This window comes from Tenrec ecaudatus, chromosome 3 (assembly GCF_050624435.1).
Source record: "Tenrec ecaudatus isolate mTenEca1 chromosome 3, mTenEca1.hap1, whole genome shotgun sequence".
Taxonomy (NCBI): domain Eukaryota; kingdom Metazoa; phylum Chordata; class Mammalia; order Afrosoricida; family Tenrecidae; genus Tenrec; species Tenrec ecaudatus.
This window is the reverse complement of record NC_134532.1, coordinates 148,176,061-148,195,950: the sequence shown is the minus strand read 5'-3', so window position 1 is coordinate 148,195,950 and position 19,890 is coordinate 148,176,061. Positions and strand designations below refer to the sequence as shown.

The 19,890-nt window shown below is 47.3% G+C and overlaps 1 protein-coding gene and 1 pseudogene across 1 annotated transcript in view; one reads left to right on the top strand and one right to left on the bottom strand.

Moving 5' to 3' along the window:
- The window catches only part of SCARB2 (scavenger receptor class B member 2), an 81,679-nt gene that overhangs the window by 47,336 nt on the left and 14,453 nt on the right, over positions 1–19,890 (bottom strand). The window contains exon 2 of the mRNA XM_075544180.1: positions 4,873–5,030. Within this exon, the coding sequence (XP_075400295.1) occupies positions 4,873–5,030 (158 nt within the window). The remainder of the gene's footprint in view (positions 1–4,872; positions 5,031–19,890) is intronic.
- LOC142443606 (peroxiredoxin-1 pseudogene) lies at positions 11,283–11,915 on the top strand (annotated as a pseudogene).

The window sequence follows — 19,890 nt, the reverse complement described above, 5'->3', positions numbered from 1 at the left end:
AACACGCTTTCTAATACAGAAAATAAAACACCCCGAGCGCAAGGAAAACCGATTATATGGGAATAACAGCTATCACTGTAAAAAGCTATGCTATGACAAAACGTATGCTTCTTGGTTGACAATTTACACAATCAGAAGGCAGTCAAAGCCATGGAGTCAATGTCGACTCACAGCGACCCCCAATGGGACAGGGCAGAATTGCCCCTGTGAGTTTCCAAGACTGAAACTGTTTGCGGGAGTAGAGAGCCCGGTCTTTCTCCTGAGGAGCAGCTGGTGGTCTTAAACTGTTAACCATGTGGATCGCAGCCCAACAAGTTACTACTACACAACCAGGGCTCCTGGGAAGAAGGCACAGCAGGTCTTAAAATGACCGTGATGTTGAAGAATTTATGAACATACATGACGGTTTGAGCAAGACCTGTGGTGACCCATCACCACTGACACGCCTGTAAGCGTGATGCCACACGTAGGAATGGACTTGACAGCACTGTTCATGTTCACAAACTTGCTCATACGGAAAGCCCAAAGCATCTCGGACTTTGTGACCTGGGACCCACACATCCCTCAGGGGGTCCATGGACAAAACTGAGGGTGGGCCTGTTGCCCGCACCCACCTCCCCAAAAAAAGGGCGGGGAAAATTACATTTTTCTTCTTCATTACTTTCTCGCTCCTATTGAGCACCGACACAGATGGAGGAGGGAAAGATGAGCTTCTATACTCACGTACAGCACCGCCGTCTCGGACACGCACGGGGCAGTTCTCCCTGGTCTGGAGGGTCATTGGGAGTGGGAATGCACAGACGGTGCGTTTTAAGGTGAAGCAGCAGGCATGGCTACCATCACTAGGGCTGTGCCATGTATGTACGCTGGAGAGAAGTGCTCACTGCTCAGTTGGTAGTGGGGCACCCCCCCCCCCATTGGCATCAACCAAGAATATCAAGTTAAACCAAAATGGTGCACTGCCATTGAGTTGATGCTGACTCTTAGTGACCCTACAGGACAGGGTAGAAGTGCCGCCCATGGGTTTCCAAGATTGCAATTGTTTACAGGGGTAGAAGGCCCATCTTTCTCCCAAGGAGCCGCTGGTGGTTTTGAACTGACCTTGCAGACAGCAGTACAGCTCGCCAACACATTGCCAGCAGGGTCCCTTTAAGTTAGCTAAAGTCTCTCCAAAATGGAGACATGGGGCCGGGAGGGGAAGACCTAGTATTGATCCCATACCTGCACCTACCGCAGCCCGTCCACGCCAGCGGGGACACGGAGCCAGAGGACGTTGAATTTAAGAGACTCGTATCGGGTTTCCTTTCCTGGTGATCAATGAGAAAGCCCACGAATTTATTTGGAGATGGGGATAATGATCTCAGAAATAGTCCTGGGAGACCCAGAGGGAAATCTGTTTGCCAGGCTATTTCTTTAGTTCTCAGATGAGGTTATTCCTGCAGGGAGACAGGGTCTGCCCCTTTAATCCAAAGGATTTGGGTTTGTTTGTTTGTTTGTTTCAAATCTCAGGCCCTCAGACCCTGAGCCTGGTCCTGGCAGTAGGGCAGACTCAGATGCAACTGCTCTCCCCAACCACAGTGGCCCCGGCTGCACACACGTATCAAAAGGCCTTTAAACATGTGGCCCCAAGTGGATTTTTTTCTTTTTTCTATCAGTTTCCTCATGGTGCTGTCGCATAAGCATTGGACGATGACCACAAGGTTGGTGGTTCAGACCCAGCAGCCTCTCCCAGGGAGAAAGATGAGGCCGCGCCGGTCAAGCTTTATAAGACCTTGGAGCCACGCGTGTTGGGCTGCTAAGCACAGGGCCGCAACTCGAAGGCACCCGCAGCTGTTCTGTGGGAGGAAGACGCGGCTTTCTGTGCCCGGAAAGAGTGACAGTCTGGGAGCCCATGGGACCGGTCTACTCGGTCCTGTAGGGTCGCTGTGAGTCGGAGCCAACTCGGTGGCCGTGAGATCAGGCAGAATCACCTGGGTGGCAGTGGGTTTGGTTGGGGCTTTTCATAGACATCAGGGTTTGTCTTGGTTTATACAGCCTGAAACAATTCACTTAGCCTGAGTAACAACAGCAAACATGCAATTCGCCTCCTTTGTTGCTAGGTGCCGACCAGTCAGTTCTGACTCACAGCACCCTACCTGCCTTCAGCAGAACGGAACACTGTGGGGCCTGCACAACAGGGCGCTCTCCCAGGTTCCGCGGGGGAATTCTCCACCCCATGTGGGACACTGAGGTTTGATGCCCAAGCCAATGGGCCTCGTGCATATCCATTACCCATCTGCCAAGGGAGGCCCGGGTGTTACTGTGATGTGGAAAAGGTTTCCCTGGAGTGTCCAGACTGAGGCAGACTAGGAAGAAAGACCTAGCACCTTGCTTCTGAAAATCAGCCAATGGCCACTGATTAGGGATCACCATGGTCTGATCCTGGGGGTGCATTCTGCTGGGCATCGGGATTGCTGTTAGTCAGTCAGGGCCAGCTCCACAGCAGCAGACAACATGCCCTCGGCATCTATCTAAGCATGTTATAAATACTGACCCCTTGAAGCCTCATAATGGTCCTCTAGGAGAGATCCATGTTGTATCCTCATTTTAAAAATCAGGAAACTAGTCGCTGGCAAAGTTGAGATTCACAACAAGCAGCCTGACTCCAGAACCAGCCATGAGCAACCAAAGCAGGGACTGAGATTTTTATCTTTAAATTCCCAGCACCAAGAACAGTACTGATTCAAAATAAATAATTCAGTCAGAAATATTTATTGAGCAAGCAATTATGACAAAATTTCAAGGTTTTTAAAAAACCATTTAGCAATTCTCAAAGGGGAAAAAAATCCTGTCTGCTGCTTCAATTATTCTTGAAAAAATTGATTACGAGCAATTTTCCATAACTCCCCAGGAATTGGTGTCACTGGCAAAGACTCAAGGAGCTCTGGTGTAGGGTCAAGCAGGCAGCCTCTCACAGAGATGTCAGGGGCTCAAAGCCACCAGTCACTTGGCAGGAAACAGATGGAGCCCCGTGCTTCCGTAAGGATAACTCCCTTGGGAACCCTGTGGGGCTTTTCTGCTGCGTGGAACTGCTAGCCCAAAGGTCACCAGTTCAGTCCCACCTGCCGTTTCTTGGAGAAAAGGTGAGGTTTTCAGCTCCTATAAGGATTTACAGCCTTGGAAACTCACAAGGATAACCGTACTCTGTCTTAGAAGGGTCACTATCAGTCAGAATCAACTTGATGGCAGCAAAGGTTTTTTTCTTTTCAGAGGAGTAAAAACTGACTCTAGAGAAACCGGTTTGAACAGTCTGGCTCAGCCTCCCACTTGGTTATTTTTCCTCCCAGGGAGGTTCATAAGAGACTGAGGCCTAGCAGTAATGAGAAGCGCCCAGAAGAACAGCAACCAACTCTGGAGACTGACCTAAAACTAGGTATGGGCAGGGAGGGGGGAGCCCTAGAAGTCATTAAAGAAAATCAAGGGCAACCTTAAAGGGTCATGGGTAGGGGTGGCTCTTCATGGCACAGTTGAGAAATGACCAAATGTCCCTCGAGAGATGATGGCTAGACAAACAAAATGTGGAGTACACATTGAAATATTATTCAGCCATGAGGCGAAATGAAGTTCTGATCTAAAACACAATACCCACCCTGGGGGAGGGAGACAGCGGTTGGTGTAAGATATGAAAATAATAATAATTTATAATTTATCAAGGGGGCACAGGGGAGGAGAGTAAAAAGAGGAGCTGATACCAAGGGCTCAAATAGAAAGTAAGTGTTTAGAAAATAATGATGGCAACATACGCACAAATATGCTTGATATAATTGATGTAGGGATTGTTTTTTTTATTAACAATTATTTTATTATTTGGATTGTTTTAAGAGCTGTAAGAGCCCCCAATAAAATGATCTTTTAATTATAAAAATAAAACAAGATACCCCCAAATCTTGAAAACATTGCTAAGTCAGGAGGGGAAGTTCCTGTCCTTGGGCCTGTGAAATCACCCGTCTCAGCTAGCATAACGTGCCTCACCAGAGCAGCGGTTCAACCATCACGTTTCAAACCACGGAGTTGATTCCAACTCACTGTGACCCTACAGGGCAGGGTAGAACTGTCCTGTAGGTTTCTGAAACCCTAACTCTTTCCAGGAGTAGAAAGCACCCCCCACCCCCCCACAGAGAAGTTGGTGGTTTTGAACTGCTGACTTTGCAGTTTGCAGCCCAATGCGTAACCACTCTGATCTCTGGGTTCTTGGGGGGGGGGGGGGGGTGAGTTAATGAAATGTTTGACCAGCATGGCCCACAAATGATGTTATAAATATCCAAATGGCCCTTGACAGAAACAAAAACTCCCCATCTCTGTAGGTAAATAAGCCATCTACTTAAAAATTTACTTAAATGTATAAAAAAACAAATATTGCATGATCCCATGAAATGTCTAGACTAGGAAAATAAATGGATAAAGAGCAAAGTAGGGAAGAGATCACCAGGGGTGCCTCAGGCGGGGGGAAATGTGGAGTGGTTGCTTTATGAGGGCTGAAATTCTGTCCGAGATCATGAAAAAACCATTTTGTAAACAAACAGCAGTGTTGGTTATAACAAATGTCGCTGACTTGCACGTTAAAATGGCAAATTTCAGATCATACGCAATATGTTAAAATCAAAGAGCAGAAGAGAGCAATAGCTACATTCTGGCCACTTGAGGACCTAGCTCCACATGTGCACAGACGAGGAGCCCTGCTGGGCTGCGGCCCCGCGTGGGTGGGTGCCAGCCAGGAGCTGCACACCAGACGCACACAGCTCAAAGCAGGCCTCCGAGACAGCTCACGGTGTGCTGCTGGGGAGGGACAGAGCGTAGGCACTCCCGCATTTCCCGGGAGGCAGTGGAACTCACCTGTAGGTGTATGGCCCCACTTCTGTGACCTGAGGGGTCTCCCCTTGGAGAATCTCCTCTGGGTTGGTGACGTTGAAGAAATAGAACTGGGTGTACACAGGCAGAGGTGGCTTCTCCCAGGAGTCAAAGGTCTCAGTACCATTCTTTAACACGATATTCTAGGAACGAAATGCAAAAGGACACTTACCAAAATGTGAGGCTTTGAACACAGGAGGCAGAGATGGGGCAGGCTTCCTACTCTAACCTTTCAAACCAAACGCATGGGCATGCATCGATTCTGATTCACAGCGACCTCATAGGACAGGATGGAACTACCCCATGGGGTTTCAAGACTGTAACTCCTGACAGGAGTTGAAAGCCCAGTCTTTTGCCCAAGGAGCAGCTGGTAGTTTCAAACTGCCGACCTTACAGTTAACAGCCTAGTGCATAACCACTACAACACCAGGAATCCTGGATCCCTTATTTTAAAAATTTTATAGGCATTTAAAAGCAGTCCTGGAGAGCAGGCATCTTGACACCAATATAAAGCCGCCAGCTGCTGCCCTTCCCACCCCCAATCCAATTAAGTCACAGACAGTTTTCAATAAACATTTGCTGTGTAAAGGAAGGAACTGGGGGCATAGCTTATAGATGGAAACAGTATTACCAGCGCTACCAATGAGTTATGGTAGGAACTGACTTGATGGCACTGAACAACAACAACCACGCTCAACACTGCAGAGACCTGATCAGTATAGTGTCCAGCATTAACAGGGAGAAACCTAATTACCGGTGGCAGTTACATAATCTGGTGTCAATTTGGGACTTGATAGGATTAAGAGCGAAGGGTAGAATCTAGTCTGTAAATTGGGTCATAGCCAATGAGGTCTCTGTGTGGACACAGCCTTCTCCTGAGGATTCTGGGAACTCCTGTATTTTCCTCCTCGGAGGCAGAAGACACTCTCACTCTCTGCTCACTCCCTGAGACGATGTTCTGCTGACAAGACCTGACAAGACACATGGTACTACGCTGATAGATCCTATGCCCTGGGAACTGGAGAAGCCAGGTGAAGACCCCTGCCAGCGCTGAGGTGCTTCCACTGCCACTGGATCCACAAGACTTTGCACCCACTGGCCTGTGATCATCCTGCATTCAGCATCATTGCGCATGTTTTGTGAGTCGGAAGAGGATTCTATAGATTGATATGGGACATATGGGCTAATATTGGACTCATGGGCATGAGTTGGACTGGGTTGGGATGCTTTCTTAATGTACAATTACCCCCACCCCCAAAATGTACAATTACCCTTTATATAATTCTTAATGGGATGCTTTCTTAATGTGCAATTACCCTTTATATAAAACTATCTTGTACACATATGAGTTTCTGTGGATTTCTCTAGTCTACCCAGACTAACACAACACCTAACAGTTCTTTTTCTTCTCCTTGTGAGGAGCCACCAAGTCAATGTTGGATCCCTAGCTGTCTGGTGTGACAGGGAAGAACTGCACCGCAGCGCCCACCACTCGTGACCTTCACAGGAGCCCTGGTGATGGGCAGCCATGCACTGGGCTGCCAATGGCAAGGGCAGGCGCTCAAACACCAGCTACTCGGCAGGAGGAAGATGAGGCTTTCTTCTCCTGGAAGGAGTGGCAGTCTTGGAATCAGCTCTGCCCTGTTTGATGGCAGTGAGTTTGGTTTGTGTGTTTGTTTGTTTGTTTGGAGGGGAGTCTTTACAGAAGCAGATCATCAGCCTTTCCCCCTCAGAGCCACTGGACAGGCTCAAACTGCCAAACTTCGGGTTGCAGCTGAGCGCTTAACTGTCGCACAACTCCTTGGGGGTGGGGTGCTCTTTAAGAAGTCCTAACAGTGCTCACAAGAAAGGCAAAGGCACGGAGTGAAACCAACAAAGCAAAAGGTTAACTCTGAGCGTACATTGTTCAATTTTTTTTGTGTGTGTGTGTTTCTTTCTTTTTTTTTTTTATTAATTTTAACAATTTATTGGGGCTCATACAATTCTTTTCACAGTTCATATATATACATACATCAATTGTATAAAGCACATCTGTACAATCTTTGCCCTAATCATTTTTTTCTCTTTTCTTCTTTTACATTTTATTAGGGACTCATACAACTCTTACCACAATCCATACATATACATACATCGATTGTATAAAGCACATCCATACATTCCCTGCCCCAATCATTCTCAGGGCATTTGCTCTCCACTTAAGCCCCTTGCATCAGGTCCTCTTTTTTTTCCCCTCCTCCCTCCCCATTCCCCCCTCCCTCATATGCCCTTGGTAATTTATACATCGTTGTTTTGTCATATCTTGCCCTATCCGGAGTCTCCCTTCCCCCCTTCTCTGCTGTCCCTCTCCCAGGGAAGAGGTCACATGTGGATCCTTGTAATCAGTTCCCCCTTTCCAACCCACTCACCCTCCACTCTCCCAGCATCGTCCCTCACACCATTGTTCAATTTTTAAAAATAATAAATTTACAAAATTCCCATGGGAGGGGTGGGAAATGTTAAAGAAAATCAAAAGAGGAAAATGAGGTGGACCCATCTAGACAAAGTGAGACCGCTAGAGACACAATAAGTATGTGTAATAATCGCCTGATGTCATCTGTCACTCCCCTGGCAGGGAGCCTCTGACTGACAATACACAAGGGATGCGATTCAGAGCATGTCAGAAACCACATGCTACAAAGGCATGCTACTGTGAGACAGCATTCAGGAGTGTGCCAAATGTCACCAGTCCGGGCCTCCAATTTCAGAAAAGCTATGTTGCCACTCAGTGTAAAGAAAACCCAAATCCTCCCAACTGGATCGATAGGCAACATCAATCATAAAGAACAGATAAAAGATTGAAGTTGTCAGGGAATGTATCTTGCTCGGATGGACAATCAATGCTCATGGAAGCAGCAGTCAAGAGATGGAGTGACATGTTTATTACATTGGGTAAATCTGCTGTGCCAGACCACTTTAAAGTGTTGGAGAGCAAGGATGTCCCTTTGAGGACCACTGTGCACCTGGCCCGAGCCATGGTACTTTCAATCACCTCATATGTATGTGAAAGGGGGGCACTGAGTCAGGGAGACCGAAGAAGAATTGGTCTTTGAATTATGGACCTAGTGAGCTTTGGACTACCAAAGGACAGATAAATCTGTCTTGGAAACGGTACAGCCAGAATGCTCCTTTCAAGGGAGGGGGGCAACTACATCTCGCATCTTTGGGGCATATTGCCAGGAGAGACCAGACTCTGGAGAAGGACATCGTGCTTGGGAAAGTATAGGGGCAGCAGGACAAAGGAAGGCCCTGGACAAGATGAATCAACCCAGCGGCTGCCACCAGGCACTCAGACAGGACAGCAGCTATGAGACTGGTGCACGACTGGCCAGCAGCTCAGACTGTTGTACACAGGGCTGCCGGGGTCAGCACCTACTTGATGGCCCCTACCAATGTTGCAAGGGCACGTCAATGACGGAGCTCTGTTATTAAAAAGATAATAGTCCTCAAATCTCTACACTCCGGGAAATCCAAAGGGGCAGCTCTACTGTGTCCTCTCGGGCCCCTGTAAGTCAGAATGGACTCGATGGCAGTGAGTTGGCCGTGTTACAGAATCGAAGAGTACATGCGCTTGGGTTTCTTTTTACTTGGATCCACAATCCCAAGCATGGAAGCCGCAAACGAGAAAGCAAATGCTGTGTTACATTGCTTCCAGGGAGCTCTCTAAAGTGCTAAGAAGCAAAGATGTCACTCTGAGGCCCAAGCTTCACCTGACGCAAGCTCTGGCATGAGGGTAAGTCAAAAAGTATTGCTACAGAGTCAACAACGTCATTATTAAGCAAGAATACCCAACGACGCAGCTATTGTTGATTGACATGCTCTCCACCCGGGTTGCAAACTCTTCTGAAGGCAGTGTTTCTATTTTGCTAACTCTTCTTTGAAGAATTTTGCAGTGTGTGATTTACTTCACCACGTCTTTTATGCCTTGGCATCCACCAGGTACTCAAATTGGGTTCTTTTTAAATGTTCCTTGAGGTGGGGGAACAAAAAATGTCTGAAGGGGTAATATCGGGGTCACAGGGTGGATGGGGTGAGGTTTCTCAATGAAATTCTGATAGACAGCCCTTGCTACCCTGGAAGAAGGAGAAGGAACGAGAAGGGAAATGGTTATGGTAGGAATAGTTTGTTGGCACTTCTCCAGGATTTTTTTCCCTCACCAATGCAACTTTAATTTTCTTCTTTTTTGCAGTCTAGTACCTTTAGTTTTATTTTTTTTATCTAGTGGTTTTACATTTTTGTCACATTTGGGTTATTTTTAACTCAGAAAAAGAAGATTCTATTTTAATCTATAATGTATTTGCGTTCACCAAAATATTTTTCAACATTCTTGAATTCAAAGTTTATATATTTATTGGTTTGGGTTTTTTTAAACAGTTTTATTGGCACTTTATCCACAATTCAACAGTTCAGTCATAGCAAGAAGAGCTCTATAATCATTACCACAATCAAGTCTAGAACATTTCCTTCTTCTTTGTACTCATTGTTATTCGGGTAATTTTTTTAAATTGTGGCAAAAATATACAAAACATTCTCCTATTCCACAACTTCTACATGTATAATTCAGAGCCGTTGATTATACTCTTTGTGTTGTACAATCATTATTGAGATCCTTGTCCAAACTATTCCACCACCATTGACATAAACTCAATGCCGCCTAGGCAGAAACTCTTCCTCCTTCACCCACGCTAAACATTGGTCAAGTTTGATTTCTTTCTTTTTTTGGTAGTTTTCTGGTTATAATAGCCACATATCATACACTTCCTTAGTTACCTTGCTTTTAAAAAGAGCTGTATATACATCATCACAATTAGTTTTAATGCTCTCTCCCCTTTAATATTCTTAAGACTTCTTCATAATACTGTATTGCATTCATGATTCTCCTATGCCTTCAGGAAAATCTATCCATTTTGAAAAAAAACAACTTCTGAGCTAATCTCAGAGCTAATCCCTCTGCCTTGGATGTAACAGGCCTGGGAAATCATCTCAGATGGCACCGCTTTCACTGGACACCTTTGAAGGTGCTCCCACACGGCTGCAACATGTTTAAACACATCGTGCTGGATATAAACCTGTGCGTGTACGAGCTGGAACGCTGGGAGCAATACGTGGTGACACGCCCTTGTATTTTTAATAGCCTCAGATGTGTGTGAAACCTGCATCCTGCAGAAGGGAGACGACAGAAGAACTGATGCATTTGAGTTGCGGTGTTGACAAAGAACACTGAACGCACTGTGGACGACCAGAAGGATGAACAAATCTGCCTGGAAGAAGCAGAGCCAGAATGGAGAAACTTCATCTCATACTGCGGACGTACTGTGAGGAGAGGCCAATCTCTGAAGAAGGCCGTCATGCTTGGTGAAGTAGAGGGCCAATGAAAACCCTCAACAAGGTTCACCGATACAGCAACTGCAACAATGGCCTGCAGTGTGGTGAAGGTGGTGCAGGACCGGGCGGTATTTTGTTCTGGTGTATGTAGGGGTCCCTGTAAGTCGGGCATGACTGAAAGTCACTTCAGGATAACATCGACATCATCTGATTTCTACCCAAACAATATATTACTGAACTATTCTTAGGTCATTACTACCAGTGATGATGTATGGAGCGGAGATACGATGAATGGTATGAAATCTTTTGCAGCTGAGTCACGAGAGCCCTTTGCTCCCACCTTCAGGACCCAGCTCAGCCCCATCAGCTCTCTCATGTGGCTCCCTCCCTGCCCGTCCTCGGTGGCACTCGGCACTTCCGCAGCAACTTTAGATATCAAGCATATTCTTTATCTCATAATTATTTAAGAGCTTCTTGGTCTCCTATCTGCCTCTGAAACAGCTCTCTAAGCTATTTGCAGCGGGAGGAGGAGTGAGTCAGGCTGAGAGAGAATTCAAAACACTTGAGCTCACTACAATAGCAAAAGGAGAAAAAGATCCACCTATTAATTGAGTCTGCCTTTCCAGGGGTGTGGGGCAAGGGTCAGCTGTAAATTAGCTGCTGCTTTTTGACTGAGCGGGAGCTCACCACTCTGAACCCTAGCCTTGTTTAAGAGTCAATGATACTGGAGTCCTAAGCTTTGTAACTCTGACCAAACGGCTGGGTGACACTATGCAAATGAGGTGCTTGTGGCCCATTAAGGAGATTCAAAAGCTTGCTCATAATGGAAATAAGGTACATGGCATCCTTGTGGAGATGGGAGATCTATGCAAATAAGGAATAGGGAACCCTAACAAGAGGATTGGCCAGTTTTGCCATTCCACTGGCTTAACCCGAACCCTCTTAGAAAGGGTGATCTTAATGACCATTGATAAGAAGAGTCTGACATGCTCTCCTGGGCTTGGTGACGAGGGGTGCTCGCTCCTGTAGGCGCCCCTGCTGTTAACAAAATGTCTTCAGGAACTGCCAAAATTGGGCACCCTGCCCCCAACTTCAAAGCTACAGCTGTTATGCCTGATGGTCAGTTCAAAGATATCAGCCTGACTGACTACAAAGGAAAATACATCGTGTTCTTTTTTTACCCTCTTGACTTCACCTTTGTGTGCCCTACGGAGATCATTGCTTTCAGTGACAGGGCAGAAGAATTTAAGAAACTCAACTGCCAAGTGATTGGTGTTTCTGTGGATTCTCGCTTCTGCCATCTGGCTTGGATCAACACACCCAAGAAAGAAGGAGGCCTAGGGCCTATGAACATTCCTTTGGTATCAGACGCCAAGCGTACCATTGCTCAGGACTATGGGGTCTTAAAGGTGGATGAAGGCATCTCATTTAGGGGCCTCTTCATCATTGATGATAAAGGAATTCTTAGGCAGATCACTGTAAATGACCTCCCTGTTGGCCGCTCTGTGGATGAGACTCTAGTTCAGGCTTTCCAGTTCACGGATAAGCATGGAGAAGTGTGTCCAGCTGGTTGGAAGCCTGGCAGCAATACTATCAAGCCTGATGTCCAGAAGAGCAGAGAGTATTTCGCCAAGCAGAAGTGAGCACTGGACCATTTCAGTGCTAGGCAGCCATGAGTAGCCTTGAGAAAAACAAACAAATCTCTTTCGTATTCTTCGTGTTTCAAACATAAGGCCTTAGACTCTACTGAGAGCATGGTATTTGATAATATGATAGGTATATTTTGTAGGGGCTGGGGAGGGGCAGTCTTTCTACACCCCAGTGAAAATGACCCTGAGCTGTTTTGGGCAGGGCCTGATATGTATCATGTACTAGTAGTGGGGCATAAGCCCATTGATCTTTTGTAGTTGTATTAAACTTGAACTCAGAAAAAAAAAGAGTCTGAAACGCAGCACACCTTTTGGACTTCAGTCTAGGAGGTTCTTAGCATAGACAACAGAGAGAGCTGTGTCATGGGAGATGGCAAGAGATGGCAAGAAGCAGCAGCCGAGAAAAGGCAGCCGTAGAAGCAGCAGAACCAGAAGACGAGCCAAAGACCACAGTGAGTTTCCTGCCCATCGCACCCTACGTGAGGAAGCCGTGTGCTTTCAATTAAGAAGCTTGCTGGTAGAGTAGGGTGCCTCTTGGCATTTCCTAGTGGAGCCAAAGAGCTTTCTCATAGGGGAGAGGCCTGGGAGCTGAGAAGTCAGATGCCAAGTGAGGCATGGTTGGGGGGTGGGGTGGGGAGAGCTGTACTGGTGAAGAACTGTATCCTGAGTCATTTCTGATCCTTAATTATAACCTGTTGCTTTCCTGATAAACCCTATAAGCCTATTTCCTGTGAGGTCTGTGTGGCTATTGGGACAGATTATCTATCACACTTAGCAGAGAAGTAGAGAATGCAGTGTGGGGGAGATGTGTTACAATTGGTTAAAAAAAATGGCAGAGAGGAGGTTTGTCTGACCTTCACCTCATAGATAGCAGCCTTGGGCTATTGAGAATGACCATTCTACTTCCCCTTGTAATGTTGGAGATGGTAGACAATGTTGGCTCCACGACATTGTTACAAAATACAAAATCACTATGTCAGGCCTTATAACATCAACCCTGGAACTTCAAATCCATGGGGTGGGTGGGGGTGGGGTTGTAAAAATACACCCTGTGGAGAAGGACATGGCTGTGCTCTGGCTATGTGGGTCACACCCAGACACAAAGAAAGCAATAGCTTCGTCAGAATCACAGACATCTAGTACCTATCACTTCACTGATCAGAACTCTAGCACTCTGCCGAGCTAAATGCTGTCCATTCCTCTGATGAAAAGAAAAATCTTCACCCATCATTCCCCCTTTTCCTGAGAACTTGTTAAAGTAGTGCTAAAACCCAGCTACGATTAAGTCAACCCAACTCCTGGTGCCCATGCATGCCAGAATAGATCTCTGTGCCACCCAGTTTTCAATGGATGATTTTTTAAAGTAGATCACTAGACTTTTCTTTTTTCTCTCTTTTTATTCGTTTACTCATTCATTTATTTTGATCACCAGACTTTTCTTTGGAGGAGCCTCTGGGTGACCTTGACCCACCAACCTTTCTGTTATCAGCTGAGCACATTCACCATTTGCACCATCAGCAGTGCCCACCTTGGTTTCCCTGCAAAGTGTGCAGGTATGTATGGAAATTACCCAAACACTGCACACGTTCCTGCACAGCATGGAGGGAGATAGCCCAGCAACAGAGACACGGTTTCTGCCTTCCCGAAGCTTACCTTTCATTTAGGGGACACTGAAAACGTTTCTCTTGGGGCTCTGGGTTTCGTGGGTGTGAAGAATGAGACAAATGCTACAGAGATGTGACATTACAAGCATTAGATATGCAAGAGATGTGGCTTTTGTAGAGAGTGGGAAAGTTTGCTTGGAAAGGTTGGGTCACAGGACTCTAGATTTTTCTCTGATACATAATAGGGAGCTCTGGAAAGTGTGCTGCAGAATAATAATAATAATTAATAATAATAATAATAATAATAAATGATTGCCAAGAGCCAGCCACTAGTTATACGGATCTTTCATTTCTTTCCAGTGGCCGTCGACTCAGTTCCAAGCCCTGGCCACCCCATGTGTGTCAGAGTAAAACTAAACACCAGTTGCTGCTCGAGAGAAAGACGGGGCTTTCTCCTCCCACAGAGTTACTCTGCCCTCCAGAGTTGCTAACAGTGGCTTCACTCAGCCCACCTAGGACCTCTGCACCCACCAGCCTGTGGCCCCCCACCGTCTCTGCCTTGTCACCTTGCTTCTTGTTCATCAGCTTCAGCTTCCATGAGTCCGGAGAAGCCGGATTTGAACTGGGTTGGACCTACCCATTCCTACAACTGTTTAAACCATTTCTTGATACAAATCCCTTTCTTTCTACAACCCATCAAACATGACTGGTTGTGCTTCTCTAGAGAACTCGCCCTAAGCCACCTTGCTTCGGAGGCACCTCTGTGCAGCAGAGCCTCCAGCCTTCCAGTAGAAAGTCATCCTCCCTAATATCACAAAACAATATGTAATTATATATTGTGAAATGTTTATTTCTAATGACAAACATGTGAAATCTTGTCTTGAAGCATGGTGTAGCATGGGTAACAGTCTTAATATAACAGTAAAGTACATGGCTACATTTTGCGACAGTCTGCGTAAAAAGGCAACATCAGCGGGAGGGTTGAGATAGCTTCTTTCTCACCAGATCAGCATATCTGCATGTGGGCAAACCAGCTTGGAGACAGATAGAGGAGCAGTGTCTTGGTTCCTAAGACCATCAGAATTAAGTGTTTTCCGATGGTCTTAGGTAACCCAAAGGGGTCTCCACCCACAGGTTGAGAAGCACTGTTCTAAAACATTCTCTTTCTCACTGCCATCGAGTCAATTCTCACTCATGGCAACTCTGTAGGACAGGGTAGAATTGCCCCCGTGGGTTTCTAAGACTGGATTACTAGAGCCGTGAAATATAGATCATTAACATTGTTAAATTTACCCTCAAAATTAGGACCCCCACAATCAACTATTGAAGTACTTATCTATGTGAAAAGGATTGTGGGGGTGGAGGGCTTCTCTCCTCTGTGCTGGGTTTTTCTGCATTATTTAGATTAATATTATTTTTTAAACAGCAGAAACAAGCTACTTTTATAGGCAGGAAAGAAATTAAAAGAGAGAGAAAAAATCACTGCTCTGTATCTTTTTCAAAGAAGTGAAAAATCCTAAGAAACTCAGATTCTTGAAGATCACAATTGATAGAGAGAAAGACTGGATACCAGGGGAAGCTGTCACACCGTAGCCTTTCCTCTGGCTTTTGCGGAAACAAAAGCAAGCCAGGCAGAAGCAGCTAACCCTCCCCCAGCGGCTACCTCCACCCCTGCATCTTCCCCACTCGCCACCTCCACCCCTGCATCTTCCCCACTCGCCACCTCCACCCCTGCATCTTCCCACTCGCCACCTCCACCCTGCATCTTCCCACTCGCCACCTCCACCCCTGCATCTTCCCCACTCACCACCTCCACCCCTGCATCTTCCCCACTCAGCACCTCCACCCCTGCATCTTCCCCACTCACCACCTCCACCCCTGCATCTTCCCCACTCGCCACCTCCACCCCTGCATCTTCCCACTCGCCACCTCCACCCCTGCATCTTCCCCACTCACCACCTCCACCCCTGCATCTTCCCCACTCACCACCTCCACCCCTGCATCTTCCCCACTCACCACCTCCACCCCTGCATCTTCCCCACTCGCCACCTCCACCCTGCATCTTCCCCACTCACCACCTCCACCCCTGCATCTTCCCCACTCGCCACCTCCACCCTGCATCTTCCCACTCTCCACCTCCACCCCTGCATCTTCCCACTCGCCACCTCCACCCCTGCATCTTCCCCACTCGCCACCTCCACCCCTGCATCTTCCCACTCTCCACCTCCACCCCTGCATCTTCCCACTCTCCACCTCCACCCTGCATCTTCCCCACTCTCGTGAGGATGGCTGATGCGGCTCTCTGGGTCCCTCACTTGCTCTTGCTGACCAGCCTCCTGGTTCGCTCAGAGTTCGGGGGTGGGAGAGGACTTGAGATCTCCTTTATTTTTTGAAATCTAGACAATCGCCTTAGCATTCTGAACCTCAAGAGAGTGTGATCGAACAAGTGGTTAACCATCAGGATTTATCTGATCTTGTCTGCATCCAGGTCTTATGTAAGCAAAAGCCCAGGTGACCAAAAGCCAAGTAGAAGCAGATCTGGAACACAGGACAAAACTCTTTCCAGAAGACAACGTAGGTAAAGCCTGCAGCGCTTTCCCCGGTAAACACTCAAGCTTGTCCCAAATTTCACATTAAGGATGGTGCCTGGTGGTGTAGGGAGTCATGCGTCGGTTGCTAACTGCAAGGCTAGCAGTTCAAGCCCAACAGCTGCCCTGCAGGAGAAAAATGAGGTTTTCTGCTCCGTAAAGATTGACAGCGTCAGAAACCCACAGGGGCAGTGCTACCCTGTCCTAACGGGGCGCTATGTGTCAGCATTGACTCGATGGCTTTGACCATATGGATGCTTCTGGATGAAAATAAACATTGAACAGACTGGCCTTGCTATGAGTCACAATCACCCTTCAGCCACGGGGCTTGGTTTTGACTTGATTCCTCCCTTCACACAAAACAAAGGAAATGAAACGCCAAACAGCAGCAAGAAAAAGGAATTCTTGACAGGGGGCCAAAGTCACAAGTGAAACCAGACTCTGTTACGACCTGAGGTTCCCCAACCCCCATGGCACTTTTCACCTTGGCTGCTGGTTGGCTGGGTCAAAGGCGTCCAGCCAAGCCTGGCCTGGCGCACAAGGCCAAGTGCAGCCACAGCTCATCAGAGACCGCCCAGCTCCACCGCACAGAGGAGGGGAGGCAGACAGGGGCCGCGACGAGGACAGTGCGGTGTCTGCTGAAGGAACACGGGGCTCCCTAAACAGAAGTGACGGTTTCCTTTTGTAGTGTGTGGATAAGCGCCTCTGTGGGGCTCGCCGATCAGAAAAGGAGGTGAGGGTCTCAGTTCCTTTGGGTCAGAAATGCCGAGTGATCGTGGCAGGCGAGTCCTTAGGCAACGTGCAAATGATTTGTACAAGAGGAAACAGCAATGGTCTGGGTTCCTCTTTCATCGGAGGACTATTTCCTCAGGTCAGTGACCTTTTACAGTATGGATTTTCATGGTCTGCTTTACAGTATGGGTTTTAATGGTCTGCTTTATTCCTTCCAGCAACCACACCCCCTGGAGAGTATGTGGAGCTGGCCTGGTCTGTCATGTAAAATCATTAGTGCTTTTGGGTCTCCCCGCCACCTCACTATGGTGGGTTTTCTGACCTGTCCTGTCTTCTATCCCCCTTTGCCCTATAGGGTCGCTGTTTCCAGCCGATTCTGACTTATGACAAGCCCACGTGTGCAGGGCAGAACTGCTGTACAGGGTATTCAAAGGGGTAACCTGTGGGGAGCAGATTGCCAGGCCTATCTTCTGAAGAACCTCAGAGTGTGTTGGAACCACCAACCTCCAGTGGGGTGCTTTATTCCAGTGAAGTCTTGCTGGAGCCACAAGAGTATTGGCGTTTCTTGCACCTTTCACTCCACATGGGTAGACATCCGTAGAACCCACCATAAATCCAATTGTGGGTATGTATGTATACACACTCAGTAAGTAGAGAGGAGCAAGAGGGATTTGGAGAGGGGGGAGGAGGGGGCCAGAAAGAAGTTCCTAAGCACAGCTGCCAGTGTTTCTACAACAGTGGCTTCTGTATCTTCCTCCCTTGAGTTTCAGCTCCTCCACCACCACTAGTTGCCACATTGACTAGGGCTCGCCAGCTGCTGCTTACTGAGTGGGCTCAGTCAGATGCTGTGGGAGGGGCTTTGTATGCCTGATCAGATCCTTACACTGGTCCTGGAAGGTAGGAATTCCCATTTATTTGCAGATGCGGAAATGGTGGCATGTTTCTCTGATCAAATCCAGGTCTGTGGGTCTGCACAGTGCATGATCCGCCACTCCATCCACTGCCACTCTGACCACCATGTCCACACAGGCACAGATGTTCGATTTACCAAGTGAAAACAGGGCACTGCATTAGATTCTAACTTTAGATAAACCACAAATCATTTTCTACATGAACCAAAACAGACTTAGCGTCAGGGGGGTGATGCTGATCCATAGTGCCTGGTCTTGGCAACAGGGACTCCATTTTGAATCCGTATCCCTATAGGACAGGGTAGAATGGCCCCTATGAGTTTCTGAGATGGTAATAGAAAACCTCGTCTTTCTCCCATGTAGCTGACTGGTGGTTTCGAACCACTGATGTTAAGGTTAGCAGTCCAGTGTTTAATCAAGAAAAGGAGCCCAAAATAGCACCAGGACTCCTTTTCTCGATTAAATATGTCCCCAGTACTGACCAGGCTATGTCAGAGATGCTTTCCTCCCTTCAGGATGCATGCCACCTGATACAATGTCCAAAGCAGAGCACCAGCAAAGCAGGGAAGACCCTCAAGGAAATGGACGGATACAACAGCTGCAACAAGGGGCTCACACACAGCAACAACTGGGAGGAAGGCACAGGCATGAGCAATGTTTTGTTCTGCTACACGGAGCCGAGTCTGATTCACAGCCGCCCCACTGGACAAAGGAGAACGGCTCCGGTGGGTTTCTGAGCCTCTAACTCGACAAGAGTGCACCGCCTCGTCTTTCTCTCACAGAGTTACTGGTGGTGGCCAACGGCTGCCCTTGGTTGTGGTCAGCAGCCCAAGGCATGGCCCACTGAGCCACCATGGCTCCTCAGAGGGGCCGGGGAACGAAGAGGTAAACAAAGTTCCCCCGCGTTCCTGGAGAGTCACCTCTTACCTCTTGAGGAAAGGAAACTAGGGCAGCTATGTGAAGTCGTGGTCACGATCAGACACAGTGGGGATGGAGGAAAGAAGTGAGTTTTCAGATGACTGCTCAGCCCTGCTCTGCTCCAGCTTCCACTACAGCACCTCGGGCTACTGGGCGCTCCAGAAGAAGTGGTTAGCGCTGGCCTTCCACTTCCCCTTTCTGCCCCAGATGTTGATGGCATGCAGTTGTGGACTCTCAGGACTTGCTCTGCCAAGGATTGAAAACTAACCAATCATACTCATGACCTCCAGGCCCCAGGATGTCTGGTTCAGGAAGTCCCCCATTTCTCCTCATACACACCCTTTTGCCAGTCACAGTAGCCTCTGCTGACTCATCATGAAGCCAGGACCCAGGCTCCTTCTCACCTGACACGGCCACCAGACACACCTGGCCCAGGTTCAGACGCTTTCCAGTTAGGTGAAATTTCTCAAATGTAACTTTGGGTATTGTTTGCTGATTTTACACTAAGAGAATGGAATGCAGATTTTTCAAGGGGTACTATTGTGGAACTAATCCCAAAAGCAAGATGGAAAAGTGAAATGAATTATTTGGTGAATCTGCAGTCTCAACCACCAAACTAATCATTTGGATTAAAAAAACCTTTCTGTGAATGAGCCATATATTGAGACCTTTCTGTGTGCCTCCTAAGCACGGGCCCTGTCTTCAAGGGGAGTTGACTGCTCCTGGTGTAGCAGGTGTAACTAATTTCTTAGAAAGATCTTCAAAAGTTGGAATTTGGAGGTCAAAAGATAAAACATTTTCAAGATCTCACAAGTCTTTCAACATTGCCAAGTTGTTTGACAAGAAATCCCATGCACCCCCTGATTTACACTCCCACAGGGTATGAAAAACCATTTCAGCACATCCAAGCCAATGTTGGGCTTTGTGCTTTGGAGAATGCCTCACTTATTTTCCACTTGCAGTAAACCACTCATGTGGCAAACATGACCGCTGGGCTGCAGATGAAGGCAACATACGAAGCTAAGAGCAAGAACCAGAAACAAACAAAATTATTCCGTAAGATATACTCAACAATTCATCCAGTAAATGTTTATTGACAGTCTTGTTTAAATAAGGTCTTGAATTTGGCACCAGGGGAAGGTGATGAAAAGCTGAATATGACATGACCCCCAACTTTCAAAGAGAGTTTGAAAGCTAGCTTTAAAAATACTAAACTACCGTATATACTCGTGTATAAGCG